This window comes from Rhinatrema bivittatum, chromosome 8 (genome assembly GCF_901001135.1).
Source record: "Rhinatrema bivittatum chromosome 8, aRhiBiv1.1, whole genome shotgun sequence".
Lineage (NCBI taxonomy): Eukaryota > Metazoa > Chordata > Amphibia > Gymnophiona > Rhinatrematidae > Rhinatrema > Rhinatrema bivittatum.
Window position 1 is genome coordinate 96931161 of NC_042622.1, and position 23033 is coordinate 96954193.

At 44.7% G+C, this 23033-nt stretch overlaps 1 protein-coding gene across 1 annotated transcript in view; it reads left to right on the top strand.

The window, feature by feature from the left end:
* QSOX2 (quiescin sulfhydryl oxidase 2) overlaps positions 1 to 23033 on the top strand; it is a 245999-nt gene that overhangs the window by 209957 nt on the left and 13009 nt on the right. Inside the window, 1 exon segment of the mRNA XM_029611684.1 lies at positions 22634 to 22822. Coding sequence (XP_029467544.1) covers positions 22634 to 22822 — 189 coding nt within the window.

The window sequence follows — 23033 nt, forward strand, 5'->3', positions numbered from 1 at the left end:
GGGAAGAAAATGCCCCAAGTTAGTGCTTCTAATACATTGGTATCTTTATTGAAAATAGGTGCTAACAAAACAGGGAAATTAGGGCATCCCAATAGAGAGATTGCAATAAAAGCTAAAGTAGCCCAGTTGCCTTTAAGTAATGAGCAGAAAGATTCCAGTTACACCTTGTGATGGAGTGACCCTATTTCCCCTCTTTAACCTGTGCAGGACCAGGCATTTGTCCTGGTTCACCTTAATTCCTACAGAGAGAGAGCTCTGTGGGTGGGACCCTGCTGGGAGGAGAATATGTTTGTGAGCCCAGCTAGGATTAGGAGACCCCTGCATTTCCAGAAGCAAGGAGCTCCTGACCCTCTCTGAAGTTGTGTTGGAAATATACTGCAAAGGTAGGCAGTTAGTATGATAAAAACTGAGATTGCTTTAGAAAAGGCTGGAGTCGGTTTGGTTTTCTGCTCCAGCCCTGAAGATTGGCTTGGTCATCCTCACATATGGTGTTATATGGGGGATTTTTTCTAAACTTGGCACAGATGAATCTGCCTTCCCTCTCTGAGTGGTCTGTGGGGCCTGGAGGGATGTCATGTTTAGGTTTTCAGCAGACAAAGGAGGCAAACTCTGACTGGAGTTAGAGCTCAGACTCTGATGTTAGTGCTGAACAAGCAGAAGGGTTTTTTTAAAACCTTTAAAGAAGACAGAGAAAATATAGTGATACAGAGATTTGAGAAGGTATGTCCCTAGAGAGAATGAATCTGCCAATGTGTAGGTGCAGGGGGGGGGCCTGTAAGTAAAGCTGTCAGAAGTGCTATGTGTGGAAAAGAGCCTGAGCAGTGTTACAAAAAACTTGGAGGGGAGCCAGTGAGTACACTGTAGAAACAGGTGAAGCAAAAGAAGCCAGGCAGCTTGAAAGAAGTGCATAGCCATGTACTTCTGTGTGGTAGGGGTTTCCAGCTCTCCAGAGCCAGATGGAAGGGAGCACCTAAGGCTGGAGGTATGGCAGCTAAAGAAGCAAGCCAAGTCAGGGGAGCCAGAGAACCCACTCCCAGGAGTCCAGTAGAGTTAGAGAAGTAAATGCCTAGTGCAGCCAGATGAAGAATGCCTACAGCTGCTGAGTGAGATAGAAAAGGTGCTAATAAAGATGTCCCACATTGTGAGTGAATTGTGGCAATCCACTGAAGAAACCAGTGAGGGAAAAAAAAGGAAGAAGGAAAGATGGCCAGCTTGTCAGTTGTAAAACTGGAAGCAGAAAAGGCCCAGTGGAGTGTAAAGCAAGAGACTGAGATACAAGAGAGCTAAGGGTGGAGCTTAGCAGACAGCCCAAAAGGAGGCGCTACAGAGGAGCCAGTTGGAGGTACTGCAGTGAACGCTAAGAAAGGTGTAGTGGGGAGCTAAGAGAGCTTCTGTGGAGAATCCTGAGACAGCCACCGCCTAGAACCCAGAGGGAGCACAGCAGCTGAGTGAATCATTGGACTGCAGCTCAACCCTTCAGTGGGACTTCACTCCAGAGAGAGTTGAAAGCAGCAACAGGGCTAAAGCCAAAGTAGACACCGAGTGGCAAGAACCCACAGGAGAAGAGACAGAGGAATAATCCTGCAGTTGACTGTATTTGAGGTACCAAAAACCTTATGGTGGAGCTTCATAGCCTTGCCTGGAAAATCCAAAACAGAGTGCCTAGAAGAGGACAATAATGAATGGCCTGTTGGATGCAACACCGATTGGCCTATGGAAAGCAGTCTGGAGATGGCAGAGAGCGGTGCAGCAGAGAAGCCTGAGAGAAACAATTTAAAAAGCTTTGCTTAAAGAAAAAAATAAATTTCTCAGAATATCTTTTAAAATTTCTTAGGAATTTTGTAGAATTTTTACAATAATATTTCTAAGAGTGATTCTAAGAATAAAATGAAACTGTAAAATATATCTGCCAAGGTGTATAGAAATTAGAGCCCATTATCCAGTCCCCTTTACGAGCGAGCTCCACTATAATGAAATAACGGTGGCTCCACACTTGGAAAGTGCGCCACTTTATTCAACAATGGAATAGCGAAAGCAAAGTGGAGTGATTAACGGTCAAACTTGGAGGCAGGGTTTCCGCTTAAAATCAAGACATATGGTACCATCTGCAAAGCACGGAAAAATTAAAAAAACAAAAAACCCTGTGATTCTAAGGCGCACCCTGTTTTTAGAGATGTTTATGTGGGGAAAGAAATGTCTTAGACTCGAAAAAATACAGTATATGATTTTGTGCAAGAGGTAATGGTGTTAGGGCCACTTTGGCAATAGTGATCATAACATGATTAAATTTGACGTGACAACTGGAGGGAGGGCCTAAGGAAATGTACTGCAATAGCATTTAACTTTCAAAAGGGAGACTATAAGAAAATGAGAAAAATGGTTAGGGGAAAAAAATGAAAGAAGTAGCTGCAAAGGTCAAGAATTTAATCAGGCATGAACATTGTTTAAAAATACCAACTTGGAAGCCCAGACCAGATGTTTTCCTCACATTAAAACAAGTGGAAAGAAGACAAAATGACTGCTGGCTTGGTTAAAGACAGGTTGAGAGAGGCTGTTCTAGCCAAAAGAACATCTTTCAAAAAAAAAAAAAAATGGGCAAGGGATCCAAATGAAAAAAACAGTATAAGCACTGGCAAGTTAGATGCAAAGCATTGATAAGAAAGATAAAGACAGAATTTGAAAGTAAGTTTGCTGAGAAAATAAAAACTGATAAAACCTTTCAGATACATTGGAAGCAAAAAGCCTGCATGGGAGTCAGTTAGACCATTAGATGATTGAAAGGTAAAAATGGGTACTAAGGGAGGACAAGGCCATTGCGGAGAGATTAAATTAATTTTTTGCTTTGGTCTTTTCAGAGGAAGATACAAAACAAATATGTATTCTAGAAATGATATTTAAAAGTGACCATTCAAAGGAAATGAAACCAAACTCTGTGAACCTGGAAGGTGAACCAAGGCAAATTGTCAAACTAAAGAGTAGCAAATCACCTGGACCAGATGATCTTCAACTCAGAGTGCTGAAAAATGGAATTGCAGACCTACTGTTAGTAATCTGTAAACTGTCATTAAAATCCAGCTACGGTACCTGAAGATTGGAGGGTGGCCAATGTAACACTTTTTTTTAAAAAGGGTTCCGGGGTGATCTGGAAATTAGACTGGTGAGCCTGACTATGGGGAAAAATAGTTGAAACTATTCTAAAGATCAACATTACTGAACATAAAAATAGACATAGTTTAATGAGTGAGGTGTTCAGATTGGCTGAAGGTACAAAATTATTCAAAGTTGTTAAATCACAAGAGGACTGTGAGAAATTACAAGAGGACCATGGCATCCAAATGGCGGATGGCCTTTAATATGGACAAGTGCAAGTGATGCACGTAGGGGAGAGCAATCCAAATTATAGCTATATAATGCAAGGTTCCACGTTGGAAGTCACCACCCAGGAAAAGGATCTAGGAGGAGATGGAATTATTCCCTTATGAGGAAAGGCTAAAGAGGTTTGGGCTCTTCAGCTTGGAGAAAAGATGGCTGATGAGAGATATGATAGAGGTCTATAAAATAAGTGGTATGGAATGGGTAAATGTGAATCGGTTGTTTATTCTTTCAAAAAGTACAAATACTAGGGGACATTCAGTGAAGTTAATAGGTGATACATTTAAGATAAATAGGAGAAAATATTTTTTTACTCAACGCGTAATTAAATTCTGGAATTCGTTGCCAGAAAATGTGGTGAAAGCTGTTAGTGTAGCTGGGTTTAAAAAAGGTTTAGACAAGTTCCTGGAAAAAAGTCCATAAACCATTATTAAGATGGACTTGAGGAAAGCTACTGCTTGCTGGGATAAGCAGCTTGGAATCCCCTTGGGATCCCGCTAGGTACTTGTGACCTGGAATGGCCACTGTTGCAAACAGGATACGGGCTTGATGAACCTTTGGTCTGACCCAGTTTGGCAAATTTTATGTTCTTATGCTGCAGTAACAGACCTAAATCTGTCTGGTCAGCCCTCCCGGAGTCCCCATACAAAAAGTGTCCCTCGGTTTTCCCCCTCCTTCCTCCTGCTGGGTATGCAATTTAAAAAAAAAAAAAAAAAAAAGTGCCTCCTTATCCCTCATCCTGTTATCTCCTGGATAATGATAAAAATTGCAGTCACTGCACCCAATCCTCCTGGCACTGATTAAATAAATGAAAGGGAGGGATAGTTAATCTTTCTTCCCCCTCCAATGTAACCTGGAGGGCATCAGCAGGAAGACTTGAACCTATTGCTTGCTTTGCTGGCTGGACTTCCTAGCTGGCAGGAAGAAGTGACTCCTCCTGCCCAGGGCCGGCGGAAGCACTAGGCCTGGGCCTAGGGCGCCGACCATTAGGGGGGCGTGAGCCATAGGGGGAATGCTGATGGCCGACATGGAGGCTCATGCGGCCGCCGGTGGACCTCATCCCACTGACTCTGAGCAGGGAACTACTGCTGTGCTGTGTGCCGGACACACACAGCAGGAAGACTGGCGGGGCTGTGGTGGAGCTCATTTTATCACAGCCTGAAGAAAAAGGTCATGTCCAAACCTGCAGGTGCTCCTCCTCCTTTCTGCCTGCGTGGCCCCAGAAGAAAAACGTTGCCGGAGCCACACGGGCAGGAAGGAGGAGGAGCATCAGCCGCGTGCAGAAGAGCAGCATTTATGGCCCTCTGCAAATCCCACATCGTGGCAGGCTGAGAAGAGGAGGAGGCCTGGTAGCAGGGCCACTGCGGATCCCACATCGCAGGTGGCCCGAGAAGATCAGGGCCGCTGTAGTGCCCATTCTGTGGTGACCCGTGAAGAGGAGGCCCAGAGGCAAGAGAGAGGCTGAGGGCCTGTAGAGTGTGTGTGCATGTATGAGATGAGTTGAGAGATTTGTGTGTGTGTGAGAGTGAGTTGAGAAGATTGGGTGTGAGGACTTGAATGTTTATAGAGACAGCATGTGAGAGCTTCTGTTTGTGAGTGAGAGACAGCATGTGACAGTGAGAACCTGTGCTTAAGCAAGACAGCATGTGGGAGTGAGAGAGAGCCTGTGTGTGTGTGTGTGTGAGAGTGAGACAGCATGTGCAAGAGAGGAACTGTATGAGAGAGAGCATGTGAGTGTGAGAGAGAGAGAAAGCATGTGAGAATGAGAACCTGACTGTGTGTTTGAGTGAAGAAGACAGATGGAGAGAAAAGAAATAGAAAAAAAGACAATTTAAAAGGACTTGGCAAAAAAACAAGAAAGGTACTCGTTAGTGATTGACACATGTAATGTTTGGGAATGTGCAAGAGTAGCACTTTCTCTATGCAGATCTCACAATGTACGAGATCAGCATGGAAGTAGTGGAAGCCCACAAATTTTTAATACCACGGGGCCTGCACAGAGGAGGCAGCAGAATGGGCTTCTGTGCCAGTAGCAGCAATCAGCACCTCCCCAATAGCCTTGTGGTATCAGAGAAATGAGAGAGGCTCTGAGGTTGCTGGCAAAATAAAGAGAGGGGGTCTGCTTCAGTGTGTGCATGTGTATGAATGGGAGTCTGCTTGGGAGTGTATATGTGTGAATGCATGGCTGCCTGCCTGAGGGTGTGTCTGTATATGAGAATGAATGTGTGCTTGCCTGGGGGGTAGGGAGGGAGTGGTGTGAAAATTAATGGGAGGCCTGCCTGTGTCTCTGTCTCTGTCTCTGTCTGTCTCTGTCTCTGTGACTGTGACCTTGCCTGGGTGTATGTGAGGAAGCCAGTGAGAGCATGAGTGTGTATGAAAAAATCCAGGGGAGTAAGAGCTTGAGTGTGGGGTGGGTGTGTGTGTGTGTGTGTGTGTGGGGGGGGGGGGGGTTAGAGCCTGAGAGTGTGTCGGTGTCTGAGAGAGTGAGAGGTTATGTTGGGTATAAGAGCATGAATGTGTATGTATGTGACAGTGTATGTGTGAGAGAGAATGGACATGTGAGTATGTGTGAGAGAGAGAGGTAACCTCCTAATTCTCAACAATATCAGGGTGACTGGAAATCAAGAGCTCCCACATATGGACAGCAGGGGCTTTTTAAAATCCTTATTAGTTTTAATTATTGGGTGGTGTTTGATATATGTGCTGTTTTGAAATATTTTATTGGTGTTTGGGAAATTGTAAAAAATGTATAATTTTTAATTAATAGAAATTCTATTTATCAGTAGTTTTAAAATATTTTATTAGTATGGTTTTACTATTATAACTGATGCTTTATGTTTCTTGATTTTATTTGTTTTATGAGGCATGGTGGTTCGGTTTTTCCATTGTTAATACACAGAGTATGGCTTCTTGTGTGTGAGAGACAGCATGTGACAGTGAGAGCCTGTACTTAAGCAAGACAGCATATGGGAGTGAGAGAGAGCCTGTGTGTGTGTGTGTGTGAGAGTGAGACAGCATATGCAAGAGAGAGACTGTGTATATGAATGGCTGTATGTCATTTCAGTTTTTGTCTAATTTGTGCTCCTTTATTTTGTATTCTATATTTGGTGAGGGTCTGTCTCTGCTCTGTGTGTGTGACCATGATGAGAAATTCTGCTAGCATGTAGTGTCTGTATAGGGATCTATAGCAATCTGGTTTGTTTTGTTTCCTCAGTAGGTGGTGTATTGGTATTCTAGGACCCAGTGTAATATTTACCCTTGCTTTTTCACAGGTAGGGTTATTGTTGTTTGAGTCCTTGGTGTTATTACTGTTATGTTACAATGGGATTGCAGTATAGATTTTGAGTGTCTTTTTTGTGAGGCTTTGTGTTAGTTCACAATGTGCCTGGCAGTGGAAGGTGTTTGTGCTGCTGTTACTGTGAGGTGACACCAGAATTTGAAATATCTTTTAGTATGATGAGCTGTAAGGGAAACATCCAAGCTCCATTGTTTGGGGGAATTTCAGTGGATGCACAGAATTAGAGAACTGGAGGTGCAGGATTTATATTGATATTCTGTCCCTTCCTATATATTCTAGATTTCACTCTTATAGCCATATAGAATTAGTTGAATGAGGCTATCAAATAATTTACTAGAAGTGTGAAACTGGCCAGCTTTTTAAAATTACGCAGAAGACCCTTTGGTCTTTTTTTATCAACACTTTTTTTTTTATAACCAATTTTAAAGCAGGATCCATGCTAAAGAGGTGGGTGTGGTGAAGGAAGGTCATTTTGGGGGCCCCCCCCCCCCAAAAAAAATTCTTTTGTCTAGAGACACCACTGATTTTCTGTGACCTAACAAGAAAGATTAAGTGGGGATGCTGGAGAGGCACACAAATGCATTGGCCCCCAGGCGCCGGAGACCCTTAGTGTACGCCACTAGGTGTGAGTCATGGGGCCGCAAGCGGCGGCAAAGAGGAGTGGAGATTTGGCAGGCCACGAGCAGTGCCCAACCTGCTCGCGACCCAGAAAACCACACAGTCGGCGGGCGTGATTGAGAATGAGGTAGGAGTTGGGGCCGAGACTAGGGGTGGCGGCGTGACTGAGGGGGGGGGGGGGGGGTGTGGAGGCGCAAGGGAGAAGGCTCACCTAGGGCACCTAATCCCCTTGCACCGGCCCTTCTCCTGCCGGTTACCTCCAGATTATGTTTCGGGGAGGGATTGGTAGGGTGGGGATATTTATTTCAGATGTGGGGATATCGATTCTGTCCTGTATTGATATTAGTGCCAAGAGAAAGGGGCATGGGAGAAAGGGGCATGGGAGAAAGGGGCCCAGGATGGAGAAAGATGGGAGGAGAAGAGGGCGTATTTTTGTTTTTTAAATTGCATTCCCATTTTGGGGAGTGAGGGGGGGATGGAATTAGGGATTGCCAGCTGTCATTTTTTTAAAGCCATCTTACCTGGTAAGCACTGATTTTTAGTGCTAAGTGTAGCTGGGGGAATCCAGCTAGTCAAATTGTGCTTGGCTAGAAATTCAGCCACACATACCCCTGTAAGTGTATCTGAATGTCTGACTAGAGACTGTGGGTAAATTTACATAGTTGGCAGGCTTTTGAATATTCATCTTATTGTTGTTATTCTGTTAAAATCCCAGATAATTTTATAACCACCCCCTACAAAAAAAAGCTTTTTAGGTTGCTGTTCTGACCAGCAGTGGAGGTGGGGTATAATGAGCTCTGTGAAAGGCATTTTTGTACATCTCCCTCAGTCACGCCACCACTCCCGGCCTCAGCCCCGACTCCTACCTCATTCTCATATACGCCCGCCGACTGTGTGGTTTTCTGGGTCGTGAGCAGGTTGGGCATTGCTCGTGGCCCGCCAAATCTCCACTCCTCGTTTCTTTTTCACAGGTATATATATATGTGTGTGTATAGATATAGATGTAGATATATAGATATAGATATATATTTTTTAATTTATTTATTTTCAGTAGCAGGAGAAACATTATTGTGGACAGCATTATTACCAGATACTTAGCCAGCTCCAGGGATCCTTGAAAAAAAGCAAAGAATCTGATGATAAAGATGGACCTTTTTGTTCCTGATTGTTATATGGGAAGATCAGGCCTGGCGCCACCGGGTGTGTAAATTGTGCAGTTACACAGGGTGGCAAACTGTTGGGGGGGGGGGGGGGCAGCATCGGGAGCAGGTAGAGGCCCATGCTACTGCTGGGGAACTCGACCCCCACCAGCACTGAGAGGAGAGGATCACCTTGCTGGTCGCTGAAAGGAATCAGTAAGTTTTGCTTGAGAAACTTTCTTTTTTAAAAGTATTAGGGTGAAATTAACTATTGGGGTATATTATTAAGTGTTTGTGCTTTTAATAGTCAGTAAGGCAGCCAATAAGCAGAAGTAGAGTGTTTGTATATTTAAGAAAAAAAAAGGTAGCCAGAAGCTAGAAATAAGCTAGGAGCAGTGTATACTTAAGTAAAAAGGTTGAAAAGTTCAGTTACTCACTTTGGAAAGGTGTTAAGGTAGTGTGATTTAGTTTGATTACGTACCAACATTTGTTAATCAAGAGAGCAGTGAGTCACTCTGGCTGACTAACTGAAGTGTTAAGGTTGTGTGATTGATTTGATTAGGTACCATCATTAGTTAATCAGAACAGCAGTATCTCACTCAGGACAAATAACTGTAGTGTACATCTCCAAAAGAATTGTTTTGCACTAATTTTTCTTAGAAGAACAATATATATTGCAAGGGAAGAGCTCAGTAACCCACAATCCAATGGGGAGTACTGAGAGGAGAGGATAAGAACATAAGAACATGCCATACTGGTCCTTCAAGCCCAGCATCCTGTTTCCAACAGTGGCCAATCCAGGCCATAAGAATCTGGCAAGTACCCAAAAACTAAGTCTATTCCATGTTACCATTGCTAGTAATAGCAGTGGCTATTTTCTAAGTCATCTCAATTAATAGCAGGTAATGGACTTCTCCAAGAACTTATCCAATCCTTTTTTAAACACAGCTATATTAACTGCACTAACCACATCCTCTGGCAACAAATTCCAGAATTTAATTGTGCTGGTGGCTGAAAAGAATCAGTAAGTTTTGCTTGGGAAATTTTCTTTTTTTAAACTTTTGGGGCGAAGTTAACTACTGGGGTATATTATTTAGTATGTTTGTGTTGCTCTCTCCAGTGAAGAATGTACAAGCTGGGGGAAGCAGCAGCAGAGGAGGAACGACCCGCGGACCCAGAGTACCTGGTCTACATATGTATGGGAAGCTGCCTGTGATGGGTGTGTGGAACTGAATGAGAGGCTGCCTAGGAGAGAGGGGTGTGTGTGTTGTGTGTGAATGAGAGGCTGCCTGGGAGGGTGTGTGTGTGTGTGAATGAGAGGCTGCCTGGGAGAGGGTGTGTGTGTGTGAATGAGAGGCTGCCTGGGAGAGGGTGTGTGTGTGTGAATGAGGCTGCCTGGGAGAGGGTATGTGTGTGTGTGTGAATGAGAGGCTGCCTGGGAGAGGGTATGTGTGTGTGTGTGTGTGTGTGTGAATGAGAGGCTGCCTGGGAGTGGGTGTGTGTGCGAATGAGAGGCTGCCTGGGAGAGGGTGTGTGTGTGAGTGAGAATGAGAGGGTATGTGTGTGTGTGTGAATGAGAGGCTGCCTGGGAGAGGGGGGTGTGTGTGTGTGTGTGTGTGAGAGAGAGTGAATGAGAGGCTGCCTGGGAGAGGGTGTGTGTGTGTGTGTGTGAGTGAGAATGAGAGGGTATGTGTGTGTGTGTGAATGAGAGGCTGCCTGGGAGAGGGTATGTGTGTGTGTGTGAATGAGAGGCTGCCTGGGAGTGGGTGTGTGTGTGTGTGTGAATGAGAGGCTGCCTGGGAGAGTGTGTGTGTGTGTGTGTGTGTGTGAGAGTGAGTGAATGAGAGGCTGCCTGGGAGAGGGTGTGTGTGTGTATGAATGAGAGGGTGTGTGTGTGTATGAGAGGCTGCCTGGGAGAGGGGGGTGTGTGTGTTTATGAGATGCTGCCTGGGAGAGGGGGGGTGTATGAATGAGAGGCTGCCTGGGAGAGGGGGGGGGTGTATGAATGAGAGGCTGCCTGGGAGAGGGGGGGTATATGAATGAGAGGCTGCCTGGGAGAGGGGTGTGTGTGTGTGTATGAATGAGAGGCTGCCTGGGAGAGGGGTGTGTGTGTGTGTATGAATGAGAGGCTGCCTGGGAGAGGGGTGTGTGTGTGTGTATGAATGAGAGGCTGCCTGGGAGAGGGGTGTGTGTGTGTGTATGAATGAGAGGCTGCCTGGGAGAGGGGTGTGTGTGTGTGTATGAATGAGAGGCTGCCTGGGAGAGGGGGGTGTGTGTGTGTATGAATGAGAGGCTGCCTGGGAGAGGGGGGTGTGTGTGTGTATGAATGAGAGGCTGCCTGGGAGAGGGGGGTGTGTGTGTGTATGAATGAGAGGCTGCCTGGGAGAGGGGGGTGTGTGTGTGTGTATGAATGAGAGGCTGCCTGGGAGAGGGGGGTGTGTGTGTGTATGAATGAGAGGCTGCCTGGGAGAGGGGTGTGTGTGTGTATGAATGAGAGGCTGCCTGGGAGAGGGGTGTGTGTGTATGAATGAGAGGCTGCCTGGGAGAGGGGTGTGTGTGTATGAATGAGAGGCTGCCTGGGAGAGGGTGGGTGTGTGTGTGTGTGAATGAGAGGCTGCCTGGGAGAGTGTGTGTGTGTGTGTGTGTGAATGAGAGGGTGTGTGTGTGTGTGAATGAGAAGGGTGTGTGTGTGTGTGAATGAGAGGGTATGTGTGTGTGTGTGTGTGTGTGAGTGAATGAGAGGGTATGTGTGTGTGTGTGTGTGTGAATGAGAGGCTGCCTGGGAGAGGGGTGTGTGTGTGTATGAATGAGAGGCTGCCTGGGAGAGGGGTGTGTGTGTGTATGAATGAGAGGCTGCCTGGGAGAGGGGTGTGTGTGTGTATGAATGAGAGGCTGCCTGGGAGAGGGGTGTGTGTGTATGAATGAGAGGCTGCCTGGGAGAGGGGTGTGTGTGTATGAATGACAGGCTGCCTGGGAGAGGGGTGTGTATGTGTATGAGTGGCTGCCTGGGAGAGGGGGGTGTGTGTGTGAATGAGAGGCTGCCTGGGAGTGTGTGTGTATATATGAGAGTTTGCCTAGGAGAGGGGTGTGTGTGTGAGAGAATGAGAGGCTGCCTGGGAGAGGGATGTGTGTGTGTGTGTATATGAGAGGCTGCCTAGGAGAGGGGTGTGTGTGTATATGAGAGGCTGCCTGGGAGAGGGGTGGGTGTGTGTGTATGAGAGGCTGCCTGGGAGAGGGGTGGGTGTGTGTGTATGAGAGGCTGCCTGGGAGAGCGGTGGGTGTGTGTGTATGAGAGGCTGCCTGGGAGAGGGGTATGTGTGTGTGTATGAGAGGCTGCCTGGGAGAGAGTGTGTGTGTGTGAGAGAGAATGAATGAGAGGCTGCCTGGGAGAGAGTGTGTGTGTGAGTGAGAATGAGAGGGTGTGTGTGTGTGTGTGTGTGAATGAGAGGCTGCCTGGGAGAAGGTGTGTGAAGGAGAGAGTATGTGTGTGTGTATGAGAGGCTGCTTGGGAGAGGGATGTGTGTGTTTATGAGAGGCTGCCTGGGAGAGGGGGTGTGTGTGTGTGTTTATGAGAGGCTGCCTGGGAGAGGGGGGTATGTGTGTTTATGAGAGGCTGCCTGGGAGAGGGGGGGTGTGTATGAATGAGAGGCTGCCTGGGAGAGGGGTGTGTGTGTGTATGAATGAGAGGCTGCCTGGGAGAGGGGTGTGTGTATGAATGAGAGGCTGCCTGGGAGAGGGTGTGTGTATGAATGAGAGGCTGCCTGGGAGAGGGTGTGTGTGTGTGTGTGTGAATGAGAGGCTGCCTGGGAGTGTGTGTGTGAATGAGAGGCTGCCTGGGAGAGTGTGTGTGTGTGTGTATATGAGAGTTTGCCTAGGAGAGGGGTGTGTGTGTGAGAGAGAGAGAGTGAATGAGAGGCTGCCTGGGAGAAGGTGTGTGTGTGTGTGTGTGTGTGTGTGTGAGTGAATGAGAGGTGCCTGGGAGAGGGGTGTGTGTGTATGAATGAGAGGCTACCTGGGAGAGGGGTGTGTGTGTGTATGAATGAGAGGCTGCCTGGGAGAGGGGTGTGTGTGTATGAATGAGAGGCTGCCTGGGAGAGAGGGGTGTGTGTGTGTATGAATGAGAGGCTGCCTGGGAGAGGGGTGTGTATGTGTATGAGTGGCTGCCTGGGAGAGGGGGTGTGTGTGTGTATGAGGGGCTGCCTGGGAGTGTGTGTGTATGAGGGGCTGCCTGGGAGTGTGTGTGAATGAGAGGCTGCCTGGGAGTGTGTGTGTATATGAGAGTTTGCCTAGGAGAGGGGTGTGTGTGTATATGAGAGTTTGCCTAGGAGAGGGTTGTGTGTGTGAGAGTGAATGAGAGGCTGCCTGGGAGAGGTGTGTGTGTGTGTGTGAGAGAGGCTGCCTAGGAGAGGGGTGTGTGTGTGTGTATATGAGAGGCTGCCTAGGAGAAGGGTGTGTGTGTGTGTGTGTGTGTATGAGAGGCTGCCTAGGAGAGGGTGTGTGTGTATGACAGGCTGCCTAGGAGAGGGGTGTGTGATTGTGTGTGTGTGTGAATGAGAGGCTGCCTGGGAGAGGGTGTGTGTGAATGAGAGGCTGCCTGGGAGAGGGCTGTGTGTGTATGAGAGGCTGCCTGGGAGAGGGGTGTGTGTATGAGAGGCTGCCTGGGAGGGGTGTTTGTCTGTGTGTGTGCGTGCGTACGTACGTAAGTACTCCCACTAATCCACAACTATCTCAGGGTGACTGGAAATCAAATGTTCCCAAGTATGGAGAGCGTGAATTTTAAAATCCTGTTTAGTTTGATTTTTCAGGTGTTATTTAATGTCTGCTTTTTTGAAATATTTTATATTTCTACTTTATGGTTGCTCTATGCTGTATTTGGTGAGGGCCTATTTATGTTCTGCATGTATGGCTGGTGGGTGAGGTATTCTCCTAATAGGAAGTGTATTAGTGTTTTAGGGCTTTCGGAGGGTCATGCCCACACACAACATACTTTACAATAGGCCTCATACCTTATAGGTTCCAAGTGAGTTTTTGTAGGGATTTCAGTTTGGCATCACAGCAGTGCATGTAAATTATAATATGATATTTTTACCTCAGAATATGGTACTTTCATATTTTTCATGTAAAATATTTTTTAAATGTATAACTCTTAACTGTGTGTGGAGCAGGCTGAGGTTGGGGGTTGGGTGAGCATTCTGCAAGGCTATAAGGCTTGCCAGTGGAGGGGGATGGTGGTATCAGTTTTTAAAGTTTGAATCACTGGAGGGAACTGGGATTTTTTTTTTTTTTTTTTTTTTTTTTTTTTTAATGCTTATGGGACAGAAAATGAATGAACCAAGGGGAGGAGGGGGCAGCTAAAAAGCTTTCACCAGCCCTGGGGAAGATGGCAAGCAAAGCTAGTAAAAACGAATAATTCTTGTAGCCAGATGTTTAATCTTTCTGCTAAAGTGGTTTGAAGGTGCTGAACAGTTTAGAACCCCTGCATGGAGGAGGATTAATTTTTTAATTTCTTTTTTTTTTTTAAACCACACAGTCTTCTGCAGACTTGCCTTTTCCTTGCTCAATTTTTAAATTGGAGCTGGGATGTAATGAGCGCGTTTTAGGCCAAAGGAATTAGGTCAGGCTGAGATGGTGGGATTAATTCTTGGAAGGCCATCCCTTTCCTTATTACTCAAAATAAACCCCATCTCCTAAAGAGCCCTGCCACGTACTCTAATCCATTCTGTCACAGGTAGGGGCTATGGGGCTATTGTCCACTTTAAAGATTAGGACTATCCTGAATTTGCAACATTTTGGAAGGGAGGGGAAGATTACATGAATGATGTCTGACATATGTTAATGGAAGACCCAGGTCTAGAATAAGAAAACGAAGCTACTTAATTAAGCCATTTTTGCGTTGTTTACAAGGCTCCTCGCCCCCAAAATCCCACATCAAGCATAAAACAGATTTTTGTTCTGCTAATCAGCTATATTTGTATGCATGGGTTTCCTGGAACTTTTTGTTTGGAACTAATTTGCAGTTGGCTAATTTTCTCTAAGAATTCAATCCATTTGGCATTTGCTGTACAAGCAGGGCCGGCGCGTCCGTTAGGCGAACTTCGTCGGTCGCCTAGGGCGCCAAGCCGTAAAGGGCGCCGAAGAGCAGCCACGTGGTGCCGCAAGTGGGGCCTATCCCGCCGGCGGGAAAGAGAAATAGAGATTGTGTGCTTCTCGGGGCCGCGAGCTGCCACTGTCGCGCCCCCCTCTACCTGTTTCGGCGCTGACTGTTTCTATTTCTCTTTGCCGCGAGCAGGATAGACCCCGCTTGCGGCACCACGTGGCTGCGCTTCGGCACCCCCTACGGTTCGGCGCCCTGAGAAGCACACAGTCGGCGCCAAAACAGGTGGGGCGACCGGGGGAGGGGTGCGGCAGCACAAGGGTCGCCTAGGGCACCCAATACCCTTGCACCAGCCCTGTGTACAAGGATCCTATGATACTTTTATATTGCTTCTGTCTTCCATGGGATTTAATAATTCAGTTGTAAATTGTGTCCCGTTTGTGTGTGTGTGTGTGTGTGTGTATATGTGTGAGCATGTTTGCACTCAGTTGTAATCAAACTGCAGAACAGCATGGAGGCTTCCTTAAAATAAATAAATAAAAAGGTAGTTCCCTGTCATTTACCCTATATTTTTCTATGATTATTTGCTGTGGCAGGGGATTTATATCCTCAGTAAAACCATTGAATGAAACTGTACTTTGGAGTGTCAGCCAGGGCTGGGTTTTGATTTTTGTTTTTAGCTCAGTTTGAACAAGTTGGTCTTGGAGCATGATACTTAACTGCTGACATAACACTTTTTTGCACCCATCACTGGTTCTGTTTACCTAATGTGGTGACAATTCTGTGAGGAAACTGAAGGATATCTTTTCTGCTTAAGGATATTCTGAATTTAAGTGTAATTTTTTATTTTCTTTTAATTGTGAGGACAATTACAACTGATTTTCTACTGTTCCTTTAAAACTTGTATGTTAGAAAATGAGAGAACAGGAATCCTCATAAGAACATAAGACTTACCACACTGGATCAGACCGAGGGTCCATCAAGCCCAGTATCCAATTTCCAACTGTGGCCAATCCAGGTCACAAGTACCTGGCAGGATCCTCAAGCTTCTATTAATAAAATAATGAAAAAGGCTCTCTTACCTGTTTTCTTGGTGATATTCCTCTTTTTGGCTGAAATTTGCTTCTAGGCCTCCTGAAATTGTTCTTGTGTGCTGTCTGTCTAATCTGCTAGGGATTGGAGCTTTCTGCTGTAAGGAGCATGTTCCCAGTGACCTGTCAGAGTGTAAGGATTGAGCCATTACAAGTACAAAGCAAAGCATGAGGAGTAAAAACAGGCTGCAGAGCCATACCACGAATTGGCGTACAGTTTGTGCCAAACTGAATGTGGTGGGATTTTTTATTTTTTTTTTTTTAGAGCCTGGAATCTTCCTCCCTCTCCTTTGGGCTTCCAGATCAGTTAGAATCAACCTATATTTGAGTTATGGCATTACGTGCCTTCATTCATAACTCTACAAGGATTTTTTTCCCTAATTTATATCTGTTCCCAACTTACTTTGCCCAGTCATTGAAGTGATAAACTCTGCAAGGGGCCATACCTTTTAGCTCCTCCTAGAACCCGACAGTTGTAGGCCCTCAAGTCGGGCCACACAGTAATCTCCATTTGTGTGATGACCAGAGACTCCCTCCACAGCATCCTCAGCTGACCCAGAAGTCATACTTAGGGCAGCCCCTTAAAATGTATCTGTTAGGAATGTAGGTTGGATAATGTGACTAGTAACCAGTTAAATTTGTACATTAACCCCTGAGTTTTTCAGTTAGTATTCACATTGTCCAGCAGCTCACTATACCCATAACATATATGCAGCATTTTGCCAGCAAACAGTGCACACAGGAAAAATATAAGCAGGAAGTCCAGATTGCGCTCAGACATTATCTTCACATCCAATAGTGGGGTATGCTGAGATATACTTGGACTGTGTTTTGGGCATTTTTTTTTAACCATTCTGTAGTGTAGTAAGTATTTTATGAAGGCTGAAAAATGTCTATTTGAAATATTTAATTCTGTTGTGCCTGCCTTTGCTAATCTGCAAAAGATCTGTTTATGAATTCCACCATTGCTTCAAGGAGGAGAGTTAAAAACATGAGCACAGTTCTGATTTTAAATGTAATAAGTTTTAATATTGTTTAAAGTGTGCAGCATGGTCTGGTAGGATTTAACAAAAGTGAATGAATGAATATATTAGTTGCTTTGCATGGATTCCAGGGATAGCACATCCCTCCAGTGTTAAAAAGATGACTGGCCTGATAACTTTTCATCCCTGCCTCTCTGCACCAGTGCTCAGTTGCATTTCTTAGCAATATAATGATTGTAGGAGAAACATAATGTTGGATATAAGACACCAAGACCTGTCTCAGAATATCAACTTTCCCTTCTCAGGGAGAAGCTTCATTCTATAAGCTATTTGGAGAGAGAGAGAGAGAGTTCAGATTTATGATTTGCTCATCTGAAGGTAATAGGGAGTTAGTTTATACTCTTCAACTGCTTTTTATGAACCTTTGTAAAGAAATTTTCCTTTGTTGGCTTCCAGGGCTATGTATTACAGGTATATAATTTTTGGTACTAGAATTCTAGTTTCTACGAAATGCAATTATGAGTTAAACACAACAGCCTAAATAAATGAAATCTAATAAATTTACAAAATTATTTTTCAAAGCCATTATACCAGTTTTAGACTTTCAGTACAATATTAATATGGTCTTTCTATTTAATTATAATACCATAATTCATTTTAAAGCCAATCACATTTCAAGGATATGCTTTAATGGGAATCAGCAAAACAGTTCTTTGCTACAATTTTTCAGTTACAAGTTCAGTAAACTAGGTTATGGTAAGATGCCACAGTTCTTCTAAACCAGCGGTTCTCAACCTATGGGTCGCGACCCCGGCGGGGGTCGAACGCCCAAAACACAGGGGTCGCCTTGTGTCGCGCGCTCCCGGTCTCTCCCGCTGCCGTTGCCGCCGGGCTGTCAGCACGTTCAAGCCCAGCGGGAACGGCAGCGGCGCTAGAAAAAGCTGTGCACCCGTGGCTGGGCCTTTTCTTCTTCCTGCGCCTGCCCTCCCGTGACCCGGAACAGGAAGTGAATCGCGGTGCGCGGGAAGGAGAGAGAGCCGCGCGAAAAAGTAGCAGCAGCGGCTGCAGCATCGGTCCTCGAGCAATAGAAGCAGCCGGTAATGGAGAAAGGAGACAGCAGCATGAGCCTCCCGCGGCCGATGGGATTCTTCTTTCTTGGCCAGCGGAGGCTGCTGCAGCTCCCATTTGTGCTCGGGGGGGGGGGAAGGAAGTGAGTGAGAGAAAGAGAGAGAAGCAGCCAGCCAGCCTGTGTGATTGACTGGTCAGAGAGCTGATGTGTGTGTGTATGTGAGAGACAATGAAAGTGATTGCTCAGGGAGATGACTGATGTGTATGTGAGAGTGTGAGACATTAGTCAGGGAGGTGACTGATGCGTGTGTGTGAAAGAGAGAAAAAGCATGGAAGTGAGAAGTCTGGGTATGTGAGAAAGCATGGGCGTAAGAAGCCTGGTGTTGTGGGGGTGAAAGAAAGCATGGGAGTGAGAAACCTGGGTGAGTGTGCATGCATGAGAGAGAGAGACTGCTTGGTAAGGTGATGGTGCGTGTGAGAGAAAAAGACTGGTGTGTGTGTGTGAATATGAGAGAATGTGATTCAGGGAATGAGAAGCCTGTGCACGTGGAGAGAACAAGCATGGGAGTGAGAGACTGGTGAGTGAGTGTGTGTGTGTGAGAGAGAGAGAGACAGAGAAAGTGATTATGAGAGTGAGAAGCCCATATATGTAAGTAGAACACGGGAGTGGGAAGCCTGTGTGTGTGTGTGTGTGTATGGCATGAGAGAAACTGTTCAGGAAGGTGACTGGTGTGTGTGTGTGTGTGTGTGTGAGAAAGTGATTATGAGAGTGAGAAGCCCGTATATGTAAGTAGAACACGGGAGTGGGAAGCCTGTGTGTGTGTGTATGGCATGAGAGAAACTGTTCAGGAAGGTGACTGGTGTGTGTGTGCCAAAGACTGTTTGGGAGATGATTGGTGTGTGAGAGACAGAAACTGGTCATGGGGGCATGACTGGTATGGTGTGTGTGTGTGAGAGACATGGGCACTAAGGAAGAGGACCATAAGTATAGAGCTTAGCTTCTACTGCTGCTTCTGGTGAGTGCCAGGGCCTGCAGGGAAGGGGAGTAGGAGAGCTGCTGGAGGGGGTAAGTAAAGGTGGCTTTTTAAGTTTATTTTTCTTGACTGCCATTTTAATTGTGTGATGTCTGCTTTTTTGAAATATTTTATTGGTGTTTGGAGAATGTTTAATAGTTTTTATGAGTTTTTAATTGTTGGATGTTCATAGCTGTTTTGAAACATTTATTCTGCTTATTAGTATAGTTTTACAATTATTTCTGTGTGGGGATATATAGCTGCTTGCTAGTTCTGTTTTCCTAATAAGAGGTGTATTGGTTTTTAGGACCTGATTTAATATTTGTAGTGTTGCCTTTTCATAGATAGGGTTGCTCCTGTTTGAGTGTATTCCATAATACAGGTGTAACTGTGTGCGGATTAGTTTATGTGCATTACTACAGATCCTGGGAGTATGTTAGGTCGGTTCTGTGTCTGTTACCGAGATGAGATATTTTGCTAGCATGTAAGCGTTTGTATCGGTCTTATTTGTTGTGTTTTCTAGGAGGACATGCATTGGTGGTAAACTGCTGTCTTTTCATAAGTAGGGCTATTGAGCCTGGAAATAGAAGGAGTTTGAGTTGCTGTTACTGAGATGTCACTAGAACCAGAATATCTTTTTTGTAGGGTGAGTTGTATGGGGAATGTCATAATTCTGCTTTACATCCATTATTGTGGGTCAGGGGGGTTCCTGTGGATACAAACTGTACTTTTACATCTAGCCCCGTGACGATCATGGGTCAGTGTGCCATGCATGTGAGAACCTTTGGTGAGTTGAGTTACATTCACATTATAAATGTCATAATTAAATGATAAGTGTGCACTAAAATCCAACCCCATCCATAACCCCGCCCCCATATGACCAAAGCCCCGCCCTCACCCCACCCTCACGGGGCGAGGGCGGGGCGAGGGGTCACCGCAACATGAGGAACTGTATTGCGGGGTCACGGCATTAGAAAGGTTGAGAACCACTGTTCTAAACAAACAAATAAAATCACTAACCATAACCCTGCATGTATAAAGGTTATAATATAGATGCATCATAGGTAAATATTTCTCCTTAGAAAAGAATACGTGGATCTCTCCTTCAGAAATGCATGTGGAGTTTGCTTTTCTTTGGTTGCTTTCAAATAATGTTTGGGTGCTGCTGGGAATGGTGTCTCCAGGATTGAAGGAGTTGCTTATGGAATATGTTCAGGCAGAAATATGTAACCCCTTAAATCACCCAAGACACATGCAATCTTAGGTCATCCCACTCTTGGTTTTGAAGTCTTCTGCAGAAATACTTTTCTGTTATAAAGATTAGGCATTGTGATACATGCTGTCCCTTGGTCATCTCCCTTTCTAAAGGGCCAAGGTATTTCAATCAGTTAAACGTTTACAATATGGCCTCCGCCCCTTGGCTTGACAAGAGGGGTGCATTCACCACACAAGATATTAATGAGTCAGTTTTCAAAAGAATTTGTATTTGATGCAAAGTGCATGGCTACTTTTACCTGCAGGCTTTGCATTTAGGGGTAGATTTTAAAACCCCGACGTGCATAAATCCCGGGCCTTATGCGTGCTGGTCCCAATTTCAAATAGGCCCAGCCACATGCAAGTGCCAGGGCTTTAAAAGGGAGCGGTCCGGGAGAGGGGGGGGGGGGGGGCGCGAGGCTAGAGGCACCCGATACAGCGGCAGGAGCAAAAGATAAAACAAAAGAAATTGGGGTGGTTAGGGTATGGGGTTGGGAAGTTCCCTCCCAGTCCGCTCCTTAATTTGAGCGGACTGGGAGAAAACTGGGGAAGGCTCTGATGCACTGCCGTGCGATTTTGCAAAATTAGACACACACCCCCGCCCTTGTGCGCGCTGACCCACATATTATAAAATCTTGCATCCACGTGTGCGCACATGGATGTGCGCACGGATTTTTTAAAATCTACCATTAATTTTCAAAGTGAAAGAATAAGCATATTTTTCCTTTATAAAAACTGTCCTGGGAAAGAGTACACGCAGAGATCTGAACTTGCTGCAGATTCTTTTCTCCTTTAAACATAGCTCACGCAGAATTGCAAATGAAATCTAGGCATGTTTCTCTCCCCAACTTCAAAGATGCCGCCCAAATTCCCATTCTTGGGTAAAAATACATGTATTGTTGATCCCTGTGTATGCTTTTACCTGGGCAATTTTCTGCCAGCGTACCCCTGTAAATGATATTGAAAATCACCCTGTCCATGTGCTCAGTCTTCCTGTAAAATAATAAAGCTGGACCAACAAAGCAACAAGGAAGGCTATCTAAAAAAGCCGTGAGGGCACCAAAGTGGGTTAGAAGCCAATGTCCGATCAGAAACTTTTATTTCATGGAGACGTGTTTTCTTATTAACAAGTCCGACTCAGGCCGAGTTTCGCCCCGTACATTGGGGCTGCCTCAGGGGCTACAATACACAAACAATATCCATAACTGAACAAAAATTGACACACAAAATCATAATTAAAACAAGACAATTCAACAAGACATATATAATGGTAATGCATAAACAGTGAGTTTGCAGTTGTATACATATGGTGATAAATTATAGTGGACAAAAGAAAACTTGTGATGTGTTTGAATAAAGTTATATTTCTAGAAATGATGGGGCCTGTTTTTACCTGGATATAGTCAACAGTATAATATCTGTGGAATCGGTCTCATTCAGCAGATTGTATCTGGTGGTCTGAAATGGTATGCATATAAAATAGGAAAATCACATATAGAAAAGTTTGTTTAAAAGCAAAAACTTGAAAATGTTAAAAAAGTGGCACGTTAAAGACTGGACTATTAAATTAACTCCTTGTTACTAAAAAGGTACCAGCCGAGTAAAACAAAATTAAAAGCTCAAATTTAAAAATATTGTTTTAGTCCTAGAAAAATATTAAATGTAGTTAAAACTATAAAATAATGCATTAAAATTAGGCCAATGGGCATGGTTTTTTTATAATTGCCTGAAAATGTTTTATTGCAGCTGGCACAATTTTAAAACAAGGAGCTAACCCATTAGCCTAGTTTTAATGCACTATTTTATAGTTTTAACTACATTTAATATTTTTCTAGGACTAAAACAATATTTTTAAATTTGAGCTTTTAATTTTGTTTTACTCGGCTGGTACCTTTTTTGCTTTTAAACAAACTTTTCTATATGTGATTTTCCTATTTTATATGCATACCATTTCAGACCACCAGATACAATCTGCTGAATGAGACCGATTCCACAGATATTATACTGTTGACTATATCCAGGTAAAAACAGGCCCCATCATTTCTAGAAATATAACTTTATTCAAACACATCACAAGTTTTCTTTTGTCCACTATAATTTACCACCATATGTATACAACTGCAAACCCACTGTTTGTGTTACCATTATATATGTCTTGTTGAATTGTCTTTTTTTTAATTATGATTTTGTGGTCAATTTTTGTTCAGTTATGGATGTTGTCTGTGTATTGTAGCCCCTGAGGCAGCCCCGATGTAGGGGGGTGAAACTCTGCCTGAGTCGGGCTTGCTAATAAGAAAACACGTCTCCATGAAATAAAAGTTTCTGATCCGACATTGGCTTCTAACCCAAATAATAAAGCTGGGAAACTATAAAAGGGCCACTTCATGGATTAGGCTGTACATGATACTGATGAGATGGTTCCCGTTTTGTTTTGTTTTTTTATCTGCTAGGGGATCTTGTCTCCTAGAAGCGACAGGTTGCATCTCATCTGACTGGGTCCTCGTTCTGTAATTCTGGCTTGCATTCACCTCTGTGTGAAATATTACTAGAGCACCATTTTTCATGAAGACCTCTGCATCTGCTTTTTTGATTGTCCTCCAGTGGGCAAGGAGAATTCAAGAACAATTGTGGCTATGTACATTTTCTGCCCTCAAGATCAGTGAGTATCTAGCTTTGCTAAATAGGCTTTGTCTTCTCTTCTAGGCTTTGAAAACAGCCCTCAGATCATCTTGCAGGTCATGAGACGGTATATCCAATACTTTTTTGGGTGCAGGGAGTGTGCGCAACACTTTGAAGAGATGGCAAAAGACTCCATGGACTTGGTGAAAACTCTGGACCAAGCTGTCCTTTGGCTCTGGAAGAAGCACAATACAGTGAATAGGAGGCTTGCAGGTATGATGTTTGAGAGATGATTGCCTAGTCTAAAACATAACCAAATGCACTATTGCACTTACTCAGAATCTGCTTTCTCCAAGCCAATTAGAACAAGTTGATCTTTGCCCTTAAATGCTGGATCGGTCAATTCTCTCTAAGTTTCATTACAGCCCCTCCATATGCAATAAGTTTATTTATATGAGAGAGTGATAATTGATTATTTGGAGTT